Source organism: Ambystoma mexicanum, chromosome 9, assembly GCF_040938575.1.
Source record: "Ambystoma mexicanum isolate Mex_15411 chromosome 9, UKY_AmexF1_1, whole genome shotgun sequence".
NCBI lineage: Eukaryota > Metazoa > Chordata > Amphibia > Caudata > Ambystomatidae > Ambystoma > Ambystoma mexicanum.
The window spans coordinates 269,173,537-269,192,986 of NC_090931.1; the positions used below are offsets into that span (position 1 = coordinate 269,173,537).

A 19,450-nucleotide genomic window follows, 5' to 3' on the forward strand; every position below is an offset into this window, starting at 1 on the left:
CCTGGGCATCATATTGAGCCCTTAGTGTTCCAGCACATACTACAAATGGAACACACCTTCATCAGCTTGAAACAGGGATGCTGTGCATTGGAAGAGATTGTTCTCCAGTGTCTTTCATGCCCTCTTCCACCCATGAGACGTGCTGACCCCAATCAATGCACACAATCTTGGTATGCACATTTCCACTCAGTAGCACCCACAAACAATCAGACTACACATCTCTGGCCCAAAATAACTCCAGCTTGTCTTTATTGCACTAACTATCCTTTGCGAAAGGGGTCAGCAGACTGGCATGCAGATGCCAGCCACGCAAAGTTACACGTGCCAAAAGCAGTCGGCATGCCTTGTGGCGCCAAGCAAAAGCTCTTTCATTGTATAGGATGCAAGCAGGACAATGAATGTAGAGGAGTAGAATGAAGGCACTGAACTTACCTGGGAAGATAAACTGCTGTCTATGCTGAATGTAGAAGGCAGCTTTAAATAAAAGGAGGAGAGCAATCACGCAGGCAGAACACATAACATCGGTCAATTACAGGCGGTCAGGCGGCAGTCAGCAATAGCAGAGACGCCCTCAGTGGCCCAGGGGGCTCTTAATACAGGTTTATTGCCAGCCTTCAGCCTACTGGAGGTGAACTCCCTGTGTGTTCCCACTACAAGCAGGGTCTGTCAGCACCCTGTGCGACATTTTTCGGTGCAAGCTCGCTTACCCCCTATTAATACGTGAAGGTATCATGTTACATATTTTTGGTGTTTTTTTTTTAAACACTGTTTGCTTGGAGTGCAGATTTTGAAAATCACGACATGGTTTTAGACTTGTTTTTGACAATGTTTGGATTATAAAAACCAGATGAAAGTTAGTGTACGGGTAAAACGTTTTGTTAACCTTCCCGTGGAAAGGTGTACTGCAGAGTGGCGATGGTTTGGTTTGGATGTGGCCGTCCTCTGCATTGTGGTAGCAGAGTGTTTGCAGAAAAGAAGAGTGTCACCGCCATGGGGGCCTCCCTTAATGCTGCCTCGCGCCAATAAAGCCAACCTATTATAAGGGATCAAGAGGAAGACTAACACAGTGGCATGTTTGTTGTTTGCTATGAACTCATCTCTCAAAACCATAAGAGGGTGGGGGGAAAACCCATCTATCCCTAATAATAAGAGGGGGTTCCCGGCCTCAAAAATAACTAAGGAACATCTGTGTCAGGATGTTAAACAAAAAAAAAAAAAAAACAAAAAAAAAAAGAGGGTCCTCTGTCCTGTGTTCAAGACCCCTAATCTGACCCTTACACTGTGAACCTAATATAGTGTGCAGAAAGGGATTTCTATGGACTATGCATTCATAGCCTTCTTTCAGTGTTCCAAAATATAAAGTACAAGGTATAGAAAATAAATAAATAAAGTTCCACCAGGAAAAGGGATCCTCCCTTCCCCATGTTTCTTCTTATCCTTTTATCTCTATCCGGTGCCTCAGATAAAGTTCCACAAAGTTTCACTATTCAACAAAAGTGGGGCTCCTTCCCTGTGTCTCTCTTCCCTTTTTAAGGCTTCGCTTTACAAGTTCAACGAGAACGACTTGTCCCTTGAGCTACTCTATCTTTCTTTAGGCCTTGAAGCTTTTAAAGGAAGAATTCATCTTTTCCCTTGTATTCCTTTAACCTTCAATGTTAGTATTCATAATCTTAAATTAAAGGAATCTTTCCATGAGTTTACTTTACACATATGGTGCGCTTTAGTTCACTTTCTCAAGGGGATTGGCGTTCCCTTGCATCTCAAGTTTAATTGTTTCAGTTCGTCACATTCTGTATTTTCCGCATATTTTCTGGGGGTATTGCTCTAACCACCTCTGCTGATTCATCTCTGTGTCCCTGGTGTACTCTCCTGCCAGGGTATTTACTCCTCTCCCTGCGATTCACTTTTATTTATTGGTTTGACAATTTCCTCCCAACTTCAGGTTCACTTCCTTTCCCACTCCTCGTTTACGCTCTTGACCGGATAGCACACTATTTCACAAAGTTCACTTCTCCTGGTTTTACTCTCCTGCTAGGAAGTCACACTGTTTCCAAAGTTCACTTCTCCTGAAGGTTGAGCCCCAGACCCACCATTTGCCTGGTTCAATAACCTGCCGGGGCTTTTCTATTCTCAAACTACTTTCTTTGCTATCCACAAAATAATCTTTTCTAAAGAATGGGTCACCAACCCTTTCTCATTAGAGTTCATTTCAGCTTTCACTTCTTCCTTCAGATGTGGAGTCCTCAACCTTTTTCCAGCACTGTTTGCACTCGCCCCAATTCATGTTTTGAAACGTTTTTTTTCGAAAACTGAAACCCCCAAAAAATATATATTTAAAAAAAAAAAATTCGACCCTTTTGTTTTACGTCAAATTGACTCGATCCTATGGCATTTGATCCTTTTGAATTCGAATCTTTGACCGGACACCGTTCACTTCTTCTGCACACAGTTCAGGTCAGCATCGGCAATGGTCTTCTTGTTCTCTGCATTCTGACCGACGTTAGAACAAGTCACTGACAGAGCCAGGATTTGCCTCTCTCGTCGTCCTGGTGTTCTCTCAGCTGTGTCAACGTTAAACTTGCTAGAAGAGTGTAACGCTTTTCAAAGACTAGAACGCAGCATTGGATTACTGCTTCTTGTCATCTTCCTTACTCCATCCATCCATCTTCCTTATCTCAGTACTGAAATGGGGGGGAGGGGGCACGTAAGGTGTTGGACTGCAGTAAGGTGGGATTTCTTCATCTATACCACAATAAGCCATGCATGTATGTTGTAGAGGCATAGATGCATCATTGGGAATTGTGACTGCAAGCCTATTTTGATCTAGTATTCATCTGTCCCTCTGGAGTTTGTCTTGCCCTATGTGGTCCCCCTGCAGATAGCCACCCCCAGGGTCAGAGTCAGGTAGCGTCTGCCTTTCCAAAGCCACGTAAGGGAAGCTTCTCTCCATAGAATCAGTGATGATGGTGCCAGATTCATCACACTATCAAGAGCAAGTTGAAAACAATGAGGCCCCTGCTGTTCTTGATAGTGTGTTTAGGGCCACACCTGACACAGCGTGACACATGAATAAGTGCTGCGCCTCTGGCACTCACTAATAGAATGTTATTGACTGAAAATGTACATGCCACTTTAAATGGTGTTGCCACGGCCATGTGTGACCACAGCGGTGCTCTTTATTTGCCGTACCGGTGTGTCACCGTCTCTGGTGATATTCATGTTTTACTTGGGTAATAGCTGCAGCCTGTTCCCTGGCTACACATGCCACAGATCATCACTGGTGTGGTGGGGGGAGCACTGGCCCATGGGGATAATGGAAGGTTTCCTGACAGCTGCGGGACTGGAGAAGATTTAGTCATGTAAGCCATGCCTTAAAGAGGCAGATGGAGCTATGGAAATCTACCTGTTTCCGTATCGTCCAGCCCACTCACAGAAGGAAGGGTGAACTTCTAGGACTCTTGAGATCCTGCGATATGAAATGAAACCAAAAACCTAAGTAAACCAAAAAAACATCGATGTGTTTATGTTTTAAAGCACATCCTGTGACCACTGAAGGTCACAGAGCAGGCTGTGGCATTATACAAGTAAAGAATGCATAAACTAGTTTCATTGGAGATGCCACACCGCTTACAGGCACTCTACCACCCGAACCTCAGCCACAGGTCCATCCAGAACCTCAGCGATACGTTTCTATTACCGTGCAAGCATGACCATGTTTGGCGAAGAAATAGAAGATGGGCAGATAATGGGGGAGATTTTCCTCCCTATCCTCTACACCACTCCCTTCTCCTACACCCGCTTTCAGGCCTCCCTTGGCCCCCCTCTTCCATTCCCTCCTATTCTCCTCTTTATCTCCAATTTTACCTAATGAGGTCTTTAGACAAGTCCACTCTATGAAAATGTCATCCAAACAGGTGCTCCCCTACTCCTCCAGAACTATCAAGGACAACATCACCTCCTTTGCCCCAGCCTTGGCTGATTTCACAATGACTCCTTTGCCACTGGACCCTTCCCGCTACTCCTCAAGCACTCCCTTGTGTACCCTCGCCTCAAAAAGCCTTCTGTCGACCCCTCCCGTTCAGTTAACTACCACCCTATCTCCATTACCCCCCTTCCTGGGCAAACGCTTTGAGAAGCTGGCCATCTCCAAGCTTATCCACCACACTGAATCCATTGGTTGTCTCCACGATCACAGCCCGATTTCAGAGCAGCCAGAAGCACAGAAACTTCACTCCTGAACACCCATGAAGAGTTGCTCTCTAATCATGATTCCAACTCTCCTTCCATTCTCATGCTTCTTGACCCTTCCTCTGACTTTGATATGGTCCATCATGCCTCCCTGGAACTTACACTACTGATGTTAAGACTGTGAATAACATCTACGCTGAAATTCAAACATGGATGGCCTGCAACTCGCTTGCATTAAACAATGAGAAGACAAAGCTTCTCATTGTTGCCTCTGGCCCTCTTTTAAAGAAAATTGATTCCATGTACTTGCACTTTATCAAGGGCAACCGGATATCTGTCAGCAAGTATTCGAAAAGACCATCAAAACTTTCTTCAACTCAGCAGATTAATTTTCTTCGCGTCTGACCCTACTGCCTTCCCCTAGTGAACAGCTGGTTCTCTGCTGAATGTCGGTCCTTTTTTGTGCACTCTGAGGCCCACAAGTATGTTGCACTTTATAAAAAATTAAATAAATAAAATCGACTCTGCGATGCCCTTGGCATAACGGACATGGCTCTGGACTGGTTGACCTTCTCTGACCAACCTTCCGAGGTTCAACAGGGCCCTTTTTCTCTCCTCCATCCTCAAGGCTCTATGCTCTCGCCTTGGCTCTTCCACATCTACCTTGCCCCTCTAGCCCATTTGATTTCCGCTTTCTCTTCTAACTTCCAGTGTTAAGCTGATGAAACTCAGTTCTCCTTTGAACTTCCCTATACTGCCTCTCTTCTTGCTCTCTCATTCCGTTCTGTCTGCTATTCAGGCACGATGCACTGCTAAAGATCTCTGCCTTAATGCCAGTAAGACTGAGAACCTTCTCATTAGGACCCCAGCTCCCTCCGTCCCTCATACTCTATGGCTGCCTTCCATGGGCCCCTCCCCTCACCCTCCTGTGAGGCAGAAAAAACCTTGGACCTTGGTGTCATCTTCAACTCCTCGCTCGCCTTCTCTCCTCACATTACGGGCCTTGCCAAGAAGGCCCACTTTCAGCCGCACCTCCTCAGAATCATTCTCCCTTTCTTCTCCTTCTCCCAGAAACTCAATGTCTCCAGAACCTCCCCTGCAATCTGCCTTAATTCCTCCCTTTGCCCCTTCAACTACTCCAGAATAGGATCTCTGCAGCCCTAAAATCTCTCCATTGGCTCCCGGTTGCTGCAAGGATAAAGTTCAAGACACTCTGCATCATCCGCAAGGCGTTCTGGTGCCTGGGACCCCGCTACACCCAACTCTCTCTCCCTAAATACCTCCCTGCTAGAGCACTTCAGTCCACTAGCTCAAACTCTCTGCAGATCAGATGTTTTTCCAAGCAGAGAGTGTGGGTTAGATCTCTCTCCTCCGCAGGTTCCTCCCTGCCCCTCTCAGACTTGAGCCGGATCTCCTTAAGTTCTGAAAGCTTCTCAAGACCCTCCTTTTAACCTTCTCTCTTCCTCCTGCCCTCTCCCATGCTAATGTCACCTCTGCCTCTTGACTGGCTGCCTGGTTCCTTCTGATTTTACAGGGCAAGAGGCTCTCCTCAACCAGTCTACCCCTGCACCTGGTTTCCCGTGAACGCCCCCTAACCTGCACTTGCCCTTCCGGGCTCCCTCCGCCTGCACAAGTCTGGTGCGGCCTGCACCCCATTGAGCCTTTCCAGCCCCGTCCCTCCCACTTAGCACATGGACCTTCCTTCCCTTGCACTCTCTGCATTCCCCCTGGCACTTGACCACCTGGCCTCCCCTTAGTACTCGCCTAACATAACCCCTGGGACCTTTTTCTGCCCTGACCGGCACTTAACCCCCCCCCCCTCGCTTTTACCCCGCACTGCTTGTTAGTGCACTTGCATGATCTGAATGACAAAGCCTAGTAGGACCGTTTTTGTTTTCCTTCATCCCTGTTCCCCTGCCCCCTCATTTGTCTTGCTGAGCCTTGAAACACCCATTGCTGTATAGGCGCAATATAAATACCCAATAAATAAATTGTTGGCGAGGGGAGCACATACTTGCTGCAGAGAGCCATGCAGAGTAACATTGCATGTGCCCAATGGAGAAACCTAAGCAGAAGATACCCAGAGCAAGCTTATGGCTAAGATGCCAAAAGACGATCACTCAAGCGAACCACTGATGGAAACCAGAACAAGAGGACCCAGTCTATAAGAGGATTCTGAGAAGGCAACCAAAGTGAGGGAAGGGGAGAGGTAAGCATGGAACCACAAACAAGCTTATGTGATGAAGATCAGCCAGAGCTGGGGGCGAAGGGGAGAGCCCATTCCAAGGACACCTCTGATAATGAAGAGGTGATGAACGAACCTCAACATAGCTACGGTGAGAAGTGCCAGACGAAGACACAGGCTGGGAAATGACCTTGCGAAGGTGGACAACGAGTCAAGAAACTGAAGTAGGTGCCAAAGGAGACCATGGAGAATACATAGAGTGAAAAAAGAACTGCATAGCGGGAGCTGTGGTTCCAACATTCCAAACGCTTCTCACAGTAGCGCCGACAACGCAAAGAGGACCAAAGAAGAATGACATGTCAGGGGCTGTGGTTCCAACACTCAAAAGGCCTATTGCAGTGGCACCGACAAGTCAAACGGAGCAAGCGAGCAATAGCTTGCTAGAAGTTGTGGTTCTAATGCTGCAAAAGCCTACTGCACTGCCGCTGACAAAGGCAAGGGAACTAAACACAAATTGTGTATTAGTTGTGATTTAATGTCCCTAAAAGTGGTGCAGTAGCGCTGACCAGGGCAAGAGCACCAAAGAACAATGCAACAAGCGTTGTGACTTCCGCACTGCAAAAGCCAACCACAGTGTTGCTGCCCATGCCAAGAGAGACAAGAAAAATGTATGTTGAATTGTGGCTCTAATACTGCAATATCTAGGCCCTGTGGCACTGAAAATAAAGTAATGTAATGTAATTTCAAAGTGCTGTAGGCCATCACCCTTGGCGGACTGAAGTCCAAGTATGAGTAATTCATCACAGGAATTTAGAATGCGTGTGTGCATTATGGCCAATATGAAGGAGTTTAGCGTTGGTAAAGTCCCTACTAGCTACCCATATCAAACTGGCATGTGGATGGGTGCTGTGAGATCATCTGGAGAGTATGTGAATGCAGGAGACTCATGTGACCAGCTAGACCACATTTTTGCTGTGGGGATATCTGCATTCATACGGAAGAGGTGTTGTGCGATGTGTCTTAAGTGTGCTTTGTGGCGACAGATGCGTACAGGTGGGTGGCCTTGCGATCGGCTATCTTCCATGAGGATGGAGTGCGATACATACGTACCCGTATGTTCTGGGTGGTTTCTAGGTTTTGTAGATGTGGTGTGGATTCTGTCCTGTGGTCTGATGGCGTTTCTTTCTCCATCACTCTGTACATTTTATTAGCAGATCCATAGCTGGCCCGGCCGACCTAGAGAGGTGGTTGAATAACCCACATTCAAGTAAAGTAAACCAATGAAGAGTTGCCTATTGGGATTGGTCTTTTTAAACAATCCAAAAACCTAGTGCAGGGGCACAGTCCAGAAAAAAGAACCAGAGAACAATCAGATATTTCCCAAAGATGCAGCATAAGGCCACCAACCAGTACAAAGAACCAGAATAGACACTAGAGTTGTGCTTCGAACATTTCAAGAATATAGTGCAGCGACACCAATAAGCTTAAGGCGGTACCAGTTTCACCGACTATGTAACAGCTGATCAAGTGTCTCGACAATTCTCAGTGGTCTAAGGTTACTCGTTTTGCTCCAGCTCCTGGACTCAGGCATTTGTACACAAGAGGATTACTGGGACCGCGCCTCTGCCAAATCTCCCAGACGACGACGCACGCGTGCTTATAGGTTTATGTTCGGATAAAAAAGGCGCCCGAGAGATATCAAACTGCAGTGACATGGATTCAGTTTCCCTGGGAATACACAGCTACAAAGGTAATGACCGCAGTAAGGGACTGAGTAAATACTTTCCACAGTGAGCAGTGGCCATCGTCCCTAAAAAAGCTGCCACCAGCCACACTGTTCAATAACATTTTCATGAAGTTTGTTTCAAATATAGATTTCCAAAGGATTACAGAGGGTCTTAGAAAGTTCACATGGAATTTTAGACAGTCGGCAATCTATACAAATAGCCGTTTTTCATAGCAGTCCTAAAAAATATGGGACTCAAAACGTTAGTTCAATGGAAAAGAAAAAGTAAAGTTTCAGCCTATTGGTTTCTGCAAAACTAGGACTGCGCATGTAGCGGTCGCTGGATCTCCTCGGCGGTCAATGGTTTCGAAGTTATCCACGAGCAAAAAGAAATATTAGCAGATGGAATCCATCATGGACCTTTCGGGCAATAAGAACACTCCATGCAGTCCATCCCAAGGGAGGATAGCTCATCGACAACGTGCTCGCCTTGGAAGCAAGACGGCACGAAGCAACACAGGTTCGATCCCCGGGTCCGCCCTTAGAAACCTCTGGGTTTCATCTCCAATAAAATTAGAGATGAATTAAGGGCATCCTCCATTTTATGTGAACATTTTGATCACAAAAAGGCAATGTGGTAGTGAGGGAGAGCGGGGGGGGGGGTGTGATAAACCCGGATCTCAGTGAGGAAATAGTGTAAGAAATAAAAACGTTAGCCAATGATGAGTTTTTATGTGAATCCAAGCCCATCTCCAGCTTATCCCGCTCGCCTCCCTCTCCGCCCGACCCTACCCAGTTTTCCTGCACGCATGTAAACGGGTTGCTGGCTCCTAGTGCAGTTTAAAATGCATATGGTAAGAAACCAACCAATAGCAAATTATGTTGCACACACACCTGCTAGTTCTACTGAAACCGGAAACACCAGCGGTACACCAAGGATCATCCGAGCACAGCCCAGAGATGGCCTTTCCTTTCATTTAAAAAATGGACTTAGAACTTCCTGAATGCTCTGGAACCGGAGCGACCATGGCGGGGATCTTTCCCAAGTAAGACCGAAGCTTGGTAATCTAGTGTCTTAGGACAGCCCCTGGACCGCCACCAGTGTCAGACCTGTAGCTTGCCTGGGGGACACCCCTACACATTCCTGCCCCTTCCCCTGATCAAGGCCACAGCAACGCCAGCTTCCATCGCTAGTAAAGAACAAACGAAGCACATTGTTAAAGAGCTATTGCCTTGCTTTACATTAGGAGAATATTCGTTTGTACCATTTCCTGGGACTCACCTGGGAAAGTTTTCATTCCCTGGGCCTCGCCTGGGGAAGTGTCCATTCCCCTGGGGAAGTTTCCATCCATTCCCTGGGCCTCGCCTGCGGAAGTTTCCATCCATTCCCTGGGCCTCGCCTGGGGAAGTTTCCATTCCCTGGGCCCCACCTGGGGAAGTTTCCATTCCCCTGGGGAAGTTTCCATCCATTCCCTGGACTTCGCCTGGGAAGTTTCCATTCCCTGGGCCTCACCTGGGGAAGTTTCCATTCCCCTGGGGAAGTTTCCATCCATTCCCTGGGCCTCACCCGGGGAAGTTTCCATTCCCTGGGCCTCGCCTGGGGAAGTTTCCATTCCCTGGGCCTCGCCTGGGGAAGTTTCCATTCCCCTGGGGAAGTTTCCATCCATTCCCTGGGCCTCACCCGGGCAAGTTTCCATTCCCTGGGCGTCACTCGGGGAAGTTTCCATTCCCTGGGCCTCACCCGGGTAAGTTTCCATTCCCTGGGTCTCGCCTGGGTAAGTTTCCATTCCCTGGGTCGCGCCTGGGGAAGTTTCCATTCCCTGGGTCGCGCCTGGGGAAGTTTCCATTCCCTGGGCCGCGCCTAGGGAAGTTTCCATTCCCTGGGCCGCACCTGGGGAAGTTTCCATCCATTCCCTGGGCCGCACCTGGGGAAGCTTCCATCCATTCCCTGGGCCGCACCTGGGGAAGTTTCCATCCATTCCCTGGGCCGCACCTGGGGAAGTTTCCATCCATTCCCTGGGCCGCAACTGGGGAAGTTTCCATCCATTCCCTGGGCCGCAACTGGGGAAGTTTCCATCCATTCCCTGGGCCGCAACTGGGGAAGTTTCCATCCATTCCCTGGGCCTCACCTGGGGAAGTTTCCATTCCCTGGGCCTCGCCTGGGGAAGTTTACATTCCCTGGGCCTCGCCTGGGGAAGTTTACATTCCCCTGGGGAAGTTTCCATTCCCTGGGCCTCACCTGGGGAGGTTTCCATTCCCTGGGCCTCACCTGGGGAGGTTTCCATTCCCTGGGCCTCGCCTGGGGAGGTTTCCATTCCCTGGGCCTCGCCTGGGGAAGTTTCCATTCCCTGGGCCTCGCCTGGGGAAGTTTCCATTCCCTGGGCCGCACCTGGGGAAGTTTCCATTCCCTGGGCCGCACCTGGGGAAGTTTCCATTCCCTGGGCCGCGCCTGGGGAAGTTTCCATTCCCTGGGCCTCGCCTGGGGAAGTTTACATTCCCCTGGGGAAGTTTCCATTCCCTGGGCCTCACCTGGGGAGGTTTCCATTCCCTAGGCCTCGCCTGGGGAAGTTTCCATTCCCTGGGCCTCGCCTGGGGAAGTTTCCATTCCCTGGGCCTCGCCTGGGGAAGTTTCCATTCCCTAGGCCTCGCCTGGGGAAGTTTCCATTCCCTGGGCCGCACCTGGGGAAGTTTCCATTCCCTGGGCCGCACCTGGGGAAGTTTCCATCCATTCCCTGGGCCTCACCTGGGGAAGTTTCCATTCCCTGGGCCTAGCCTGGGGAAGTTTCCATTCCCCTGGGGAAGTTTCCATTCCCTGGGCCGCACCTGGGGAAGTTTCCATTCCCTGGGCCTCGCCTGGGGAAGTTTCCATTCCCTGGGGAAGTTTCCATTCCCTGGGCCGCACCTGGGGAAGTTTCCATCCATTCCCTGGGCCGCACCTGGGGAAGTTTCCATTCCCTGGGCCTCGCCTGGGGAAGTTTCCATTCCCTGGGCCTCGCCTGGGGAAGTTTCCATGAATGTGCTGTTTTGGGTATTTAACCTTTCTTCCCCACAAGTCTTTTTGCAGAGGAAACTTGTAGACACAGTATACGCTGCTAAACTCTCGCTGCTCTCTGGCTCTTCTGCTTTTGAGGTTAACACAACAGATGCAACCCTGTGCTGCAACACATTTCAACAGTGAGACGGGTGACATGTTTCCACCTGATCACAATTAGTTCTACAATTGGGGTGTTGCTTCCGGTTAAGAAAGAATGAGGTTGCCGGAAGTGTATCAGTATAACAGGAGTCCGTTGTATACACAATTCATCCAGCACAATACTATCCCCTTCCTTGGTAATCAACGAGCATGCACAGGCTTCGACCCCAACATCTTTCATCGCTGCCTCTAAATCAGCACTAATATCTTTATGTCCCGACCTACCGACCAATGGCAGTATTAATTCTGCTACTTTTCAGAGTTTGAGGGTGGGTAAACCTCAAATGCCGGAGATAACTGATCGAACTACAAGAGCACTTTGCATGGACCGAAGCAATGTGGTTATTAACATAGAGAAGCACTAGGGAAAGAACCCTCCCACCTGAAGGTCCTACGCAGGGTCGGGCTGGGTGATTGGTGTGGCCGGAAGAACAGGCACTGTGTTTTTGGAGGATGTGGATCCAGGTACCTGCCACTGTTCCTGAGCACGTGTCAATATCTGCCGAGAGGCTCATCGCATTTGAGGCTAGTTCATCTGAAGATAGACTCACATTTTCATTAGGAAGGTGTGTGCAGTGTTTTTCCAGGACTTCCTTAAATATGTTAATTACTTTCTTTTCCCTCTGTTTTTTACCTTCTTACATACTGGCGTATTAGTCTGTCCTGGGTTTGTTTTTGTTCATTGTGTGTTAGCACTCTGAGCCCTTTGATCGTGTGGCGCTTTATAACAAGGAAATTAATCAAATAAATAGTGCCCAGGCAAGTCCTCTCTGCTCCTCGGTGCCCCCTCAATTGCCACACGCCTCATCTGTTCCCCTGCAACTGCACCCAAAAACCCCAGACCCACTCTCCATTGCTCTCCTGATCCCCTCGTCTGCAACAGGACCACTATGTAGGAAAGTAACTAACATGACACTGCTTCCAATTTCAAGTTGACACTATTAAGATATGCAAAAAGGTCCAGTGTCATTTATTTGGGACTACAGGAACCAGTTCATGTTGGTAAGGCGCACATTGTGTATAGGCGCTTTATAAATAAACTATCATATCATATCATTATTTTAGAAAAAGTCGCCCGACTAGTGTCAAGCCAGTACCAGCATTCGGAGCGTTTAATCTTTCTGTTTTGGATCCACCCCATGCCAGGTCCTGATTTGGGACCGAGACAGTCACCCCTTCCTTAAAGTTCAACGTGGGCCCGACCGGTCATCCTGTGTCTTGCTTGTGGGTCTAAGGTGTCTGCAGATAAAATGGGCTTTGCAATGTACCTCGGGGTGTTCCTGGTGGCCTGCAGCACCTCTGCCTGCCACCGCATTTCCCTTGCTGGCCGAAGACAGCAGGAAAACCCCCGGCCTTGGCCTAGAGTTTCTCCCAGGAAGCGTTGGACGGTTCCCTGGTCCCCGATTGATCCGACACATCACGATCCAGGACGGAGAGAACGGTTTGGCTGCAGGGCACCGGCTCGCGGTTTGGGGTGCAAGACAATAATACGCCTCTAGAAACTTCCAGCTTGGATTATCGCTGGCAGGGGGAGCGTGCGTGAGCAACCATAAATAGGACTCAAACGAGGTGGGAGGTCACTCTGGAGGCAGCGACCGAGGGAGTACGGGTCCTGCGCCTGCCTGCAATGCTGCCAGTCGGGAAGAATCCAAGAGGCTGCACACCACATTAACCAGCTCACTTTGATGTCCCTGGAGCTCCGCCTCTTCTCTAGCGGCCACCAGTGAAACCACTGTAAACCGTTCAGAGAAGTGCTTCCCATGGCACTGCAAAGCTGTCGACGTGCTGGAATAGCCCGCCCAGTGCTCGTTTCATCTTTGCTTTCTGAAATTGGTAGTCCTGCATCTATGATGGAGAGAGCAAAACCACACCTACCAGAATGCAGTGGATGAAGCCAGCCCTGGATGTCCAACCAGCCATGACCTGGGAAAACTTGAGCATTCTGCTACTGACCAGATATAGAAGATCCTCCCAGAGCAGCTCCTCTAGTAACAGCCTTGATCTAATGAATACGTTTTAATGTGAATCTTCCCATTACACTCTTTGACCCATGGACCTCGTACTCATTGAAATGGACTTGGCGTGTCCATGCTGTGAAAAGAACAGTAGTGTCCGGAATGGCTTCCCTCCAGTCTTTTAAAACGCTCTCCTGTGATCATCCTAATGCCAAGTGAGCACTTACTCCAATTGGAAAAGAGTTTCTTGGCTTACCATCTTCTGCATAAAAAACATTTTGCACCAGCTGTTTAAAAAATAGATCCTAAATGACAAAAATAAAATAATTGCACAAGAACATTACGGGTAAAGCCGGTGAATTGACTTGAGGACCATTCTAAAAATGTGCTCTGAAATTATGCGATCAAAGTCACGATAAACAGAAATCTTACTATTCTCATAATTTAGGATCTAAAAAGGCGGCACAATGCAACGCTTCTGCGGGGAGAGGTAGGAGAATGTTGGGGTACGTAGGCACGGGGCCGGACTGCAGGCTAGGGGAGGGCGTCTTACTGCTCCAAACACCAGTAAGGTCTTGCCTAGAAAGTTGGGCCTATTGAAGGATTTGGAGAACCTACAGAAGAGTTCTCTGAAGAAAAGGTGCCCTATTCAGTCCCAAGGTTCAATGAGAGACACAAGAGTTGGATTTTTTGTGCACTGAAAAAACCGCCGGCTAGAGCTGCCATGAGTGGTAAAGTGAAGAAATGCTAGAACGAAGGCAACCACAGTAGAGTACTCTTGGAACCAGAGGACCGGACGCGAGTGGGGAGCGAGCAAGCTAGCTGCAAATTAGAAAATACTTGCTTAAGGCAAAGTAAGCATGCAGGGAAAAGGCTGCAAGAAGGTCTCAAAGACGACCTTAATATAAGAACTCCTGAGGATGACACTGGGCTACAGAAGTGCTGGATAATCATGGCTACACCTGTGGTACACCGGACAAGAGTAGGCAGGGAACAGATCAGACGGTGCACGGAGTCGTTCACAGTCAAACTACGTTACCATGCTTACTGACACCTTGGACCTTCCTCCAAGTTAATAGCAGACCGGTCGGTATACTGGGAAAGATCTTTAAAGGCCCATTTGCCTGGATTCTGGGAAAGGAGATATGACCCCACCATGGAAACACACATTCTAAACATGATATCATTAAAGGGGTTCACCCGGTCACTGCTTGTGGTTGAACACCATTGGTCCAGAAGGAAGGCTGGCAATAAACCCAAGAGGTGATGGCTGTTGTGGCATCCCACATGGCACATTAAGCCTCCTCTTTTACTGAGTGTTCCCTTTGCATTAGAAAGCTGGATTAAATACAGCACGTGATTAATACTCAGCAGTTCAGAAGGACATGCAACATGCTTATCAAAATGGCAAGAAAATCATGCTCAAGAATCTACCCATCCCCCGCCCCCCCATTACCCACACACCAAAGCAAGCAGACACATTTTCCTGATACACTTTCAAACTTTTCTAATTTAAATACCACATATCCAGGAACTTGGTATTATCAGACACCCCAAGTCTCCCTGGTGCATCAGAATACTTCCTGATTGGGCAGCGTTTCCTCGGATCTTGTTACCAAACTCTACCACTTCCTAAAATGAATAAACGGGATTCCGCGATATCTCTGAAACCGGTTAGTTTCACAACAGGTCTCCCTCTAATAAACACACTACAATTACTGGGAATGCAACCAAGTCCTACCCTCCTTCACTCCCAAATTCACCATCTTTATGTTAAGCCACCCGGTTTCTTTATCGTGTGGAAACGCCTAGCTCTCCACATCTGCGTCAAACCAGCCAGCTACCCAAACATGCACCACACCATCCAGCTTTCTGCGAAATAAAAGGGTCAGGTCCACCTGCTTTCAAAGCGCACCTGGAAAGTTGAAGCGGCTGTCTCGCTGCCCCATGGGGGAGGGATTTGGGGGCGTTGTGGCACTAGATGGGTTGGAAGACTGGAATGGTGCAGGGGACGACGGGGTTGAAGATGTGGTGGACGACGGGTTACTGCTAGAGTCTAGATGGTTTATTGCTGGTGGGTGCTCCTACGAGAGGAAAAAGGCACATCGTCAAATAAGTGAAAACATCAACATTATATCAACACTTGTTATATATAGTCATATGATTTTATATTGACACTTATCACACCTGGCGTCATAGCTAGAAAAGTCCTTAAACTTTCACTAGACCTGCAGAGCGAGTTCCTTAGTGTACATATTCAAAGAGAAATATTTACAGCTGCTGTCTATAAAATGGTGCACCTTACCATTAGCTCACTTCATAGTTAGTGCAGTGCCTCTAACCAAAGGCCAGCCATAAAGAGTTAAACGTTTGTCATTTACTGCAAAGTGTGTTTGCAGTAAATGTCAAATAAAAGTTTCCAACATTCCCATACACGCAGGCAAGGCCATGCACCATGCAAATGGTAGTCGTTCATAAAATCTCCTCGCCAATGTGAGTGGGCTAGTAGATTTTACAAGCCCTGCCATGTATCATCTACTATACATTCATGAAGCAATAAGTGATTGTGTGCACTTTCCATATTGCCTCCCTGTCCCGAAAGGGGAAGATACAACCCCCAACTGTTAAAAGTCAAGAGTCTACACCAATGACATGGAACAAACATGGCCTAAATACTAGGGAGCTGTTGCACATCTTGCTAATATAGTCCGAAATGGAGTTGGAAGCCACAATACAGGATGTATTTCACAGGGTAACAGGTTCAGGAGGACATGGAGTGGAACAGGACCTTTAGGTATATTTCCCAGGAAAGGCCGATATGATGATCCACATGTCGAAAGTGACGTAAACATTTTGCAATCGCAGGCCAATAGAAACAGGTGAAATGGCTTATTTACAGCTTGTCGAGAACGGGGACAGGGTGTTAACCATCAGGAGGGTTTAACAAGCAAGGACTGTCCAAGGAAATCCAAACAACCAAGAAGTGGGTGCTGGAGGTATCTATTCCGGATGAGCCAGTGATTTAGCTGCAAAGAGTGGACCATAGGATGCAACGAACCCCAGATGTGGCGAGGATGTGGAACATATACAGAGCTCTCAAGTTTCCAGTGGCAGGCATGAGAAAGACCTCCAGTCTTGCTTTTCTCCTCTGATTATGGAGACTTCTAGTTTTTTATTTCCCCATTTCAAATTTAGGAAAACTGCAAGTCCCAGAATCCAAAGCGAAAACAGGACTGGATGGTCTTCTCACGCATGGCCATGGGAAACTAAAGCGCTCTGCATATATCCCCGCTGCACGACCTTAGCCTGAAAGGGCCCATTTAAAGTAACTCCACTTTGCTGACCTTGAAACCCCTGCATATGGGGCAAATTGGTGACTTTGCCTTATACACCTGCTTTCAATGAATCCAACTAGCTTTAATCCTTGCAGATACAGGAATGGGGTTCTGCAGCCAGTAAAGAAAATATAAGCACACAGGAAGGACAGTGGCTGAAAATCAGGCAGCTGGGTTTTTGTCGCAGTTTTGAACTTCAGTGTTAAAATTGCCGATACATTGCAGTGGCCAAACCTCATTAGTTCAGATTGGGAAAAAGAGCACCCGTCTACGCTGGCTTGTTATGTTAATGAACAAACTAATTGCGTCAAATACATGGATTCATGTGCTGCCAGTTGCCATGGATCTGGAACTCCCACTGAGCACTGCAGGACCGCGGGCCCAGTTTCCTGGACTGGTAATACAGCAATGAGCGTCACTACTCTCCATTATGCATGGACAGTACCAAAAAGACGCCAAGACCCGCAGAACGTGCTGTCTGAATGTTTGAAAGAATAGGTTCGCTGGAAACACGTGAATCAATATATTTGTGAGTTGGGTGAAAGATTGCCACAGAACAAGGCGAACCATGTTGGACCCGCACAAACAGAGCACAGCATTTATATGTAAATAGTTAAGATGCTTCTGTGGAGAAAGGGTAGTACAGTGGGGTGAGAAGAAGCAGGCCAAGAAAAGTAAGAAAATTTACTGTGTTGGTCGCGATCGCAGCAGACAACGTTGGTGCTGGTGTTGGGATGCATGCCCAGCTCCACTGCGCGTCCGCCACCCCCCACCAAGCAGTTCAGACTGAGAGCAATACGTTAAGAGTGCGCACACTTAATGGCACGAGGGGCGGCGGGGAGATGTAGGAAGGGGTCATTAGGATATAGACTCTTGTAGGAAATGTCGAGTTGTAGACAGTAGATATCTCATGCAGTGAAACGTATACTGAACCGCTAACATTTTGGAAGGCCTTGTACGGTTGAGGCACAGTAGCAGAGCATAATATATGTAGGCCTCAGCCAGACTGCCCATTTCCATGCCTGCTCCCATCCCCAGTGATAGCCCAGAAGGTCATTGTATCAATTATGAGAGGACCCTCTTTCTTGTCTCACACTGCAGGCCCATGTCATTTGAAAGGAATGTGAACAGCGAAACGTGGTTAGGGTTGTGTCTGTCCCAGAAGGACGATCTCATGGGAGGCAGGGCAGAGGTCTGGAGCTGCCAAAACATGTATCCTAGAATTAGAGCACCCATGCCCCCAAATCTTCAGTCTATTTGCAGCACCAGATAACCACTATCCAAACTCCGAAATCCCTCTGCGATTGATCGATCAGCAGGCAACCCAGGGAGGGGGCAGATTCCAAGAGGGGAGCACAAACAGAATGGCCTGTGATTTTACTCCGAGGTGCGCAGGATGAGGATAACAAATGTAGGCCAACGGTAGGGAGGTATGGTGGGAGCGCCAGAGTGTCTGGGGTCGAACAAAGCTTCTCGCGTTGCTGAGAGCTATCTTGACCTCGATGGTATCCACTGAGCTCATGTCTAATTACCAGGTGCATATCACCTGGTTGAAACGCGAGAAGAAAGGGCTTTTCATCTAATGAGCCAATTGTGTTGCTAGGGTGGGAACTTATCGAGGCCAAGGACCACGTGGAAGAAGATTGACACACGCAACTGCAGCCAATTATCTGGTGGTGAATAAGGGGCTGACATTATGTATATAGGGGCCCCACCAATGAAAATGATGAGATGATATCATATACCGTTTGCGTCATGAGTGACGTTGTTCCTTAAAATTCTTTGTCTGCCTTGAACTAACCAGTGCGTTCCCTGGCAGTAGGGTTTGAATGCCCCTTCTGACAGCTATTTTTCTTTTTGGAAGTAAAAACCTTGTTATCTTTGCAAAAGGTGTTCTGAGCTTTTTACCCTAGAGGGCAGCATGTATTCCTTGTCTGGTTTTCAGGAGGTTTGCCACACTCTGGCACTGGAAGAGACTGCAAAGGCCCAGGCCTTCACTCTATTAAACCAACGTAGAGTAAACATTGCATGGTGCAGACTACACTAGCGAGGTGCAGGAATGTGAACATTTCCAGGCATGGGCAGTCCAAAGCAGATCTGGCATCGATGGCTGGATAGTTGGTGCAGGCGTGCCCAACATTAATATTAACTAAATATTTTAAGGTGGCAAATGTGATTAATTCACCCATCACACAACCCTAGGTAGTGAAGTTGGAGGTACTCCGGGGATCAGGTTGCCCACCTACTCTGTGAAGTTCAACCTGGAGGTAGAACTAAGGTGCGGACCCTGAGCCCTTTCCCATTCCCTGCATGTCCTGTTTCATCAGACCCACCCTTTCCCCCAGTCGATAGAAAGGAAAGGAGACACGAAAAAAATCACGGTTCCCGTTTTGCATCACATTATCGGTCACAAAATCCAAAGTGGATCCTAAAACATCCGGACTGTAGTCAAACTGGAAAAAATTGACAGGAACCCCTATAGGTCAGTAGAGTACTTTTTCTCAACTTAAAACTAGGAAAGCATAAACACTTTGCCACATCATTTCCAAACCCCACATAACAGTTTGAACTACAGCTACCAGAATGCAACATCCTCAAACTCCCCACACCTGGGACAGAATCCCCATTGGTTATAAGCGTTGTCAAAGACCCATATACACACTCACTACCAATCCCCTGGAAACTAGGACTCTTGAAAGGCGTCTGTTTTCAGAGAAAAAAACCTGGACTGGATTGCCAGAACGGTATACAGTCTTTTTTTCCATCAAAATGTATTAATTGAAATGCTTTTCCATCGAAATGCATATTCATTGAATTTTTTCTCATTGAACTTCCAACTCAAACATACCTGAAAAATAGATGTATGAT

At 47.9% G+C, this 19,450-nt stretch overlaps 1 protein-coding gene across 1 annotated transcript in view; it reads right to left on the reverse strand.

Moving 5' to 3' along the window:
- Positions 1 to 19,450, reverse strand: part of KSR1 (kinase suppressor of ras 1) — a 736,034-nt gene that overhangs the window by 159,674 nt on the left and 556,910 nt on the right. The window contains exons 10-11 of the mRNA XM_069614610.1: positions 15,163 to 15,331; positions 433 to 474 (exon numbers count right to left, since the gene is read on the reverse strand). Of these exons, the coding sequence (XP_069470711.1) occupies positions 433 to 474; positions 15,163 to 15,331 (211 nt within the window). The remainder of the gene's footprint in view (positions 1 to 432; positions 475 to 15,162; positions 15,332 to 19,450) is intronic.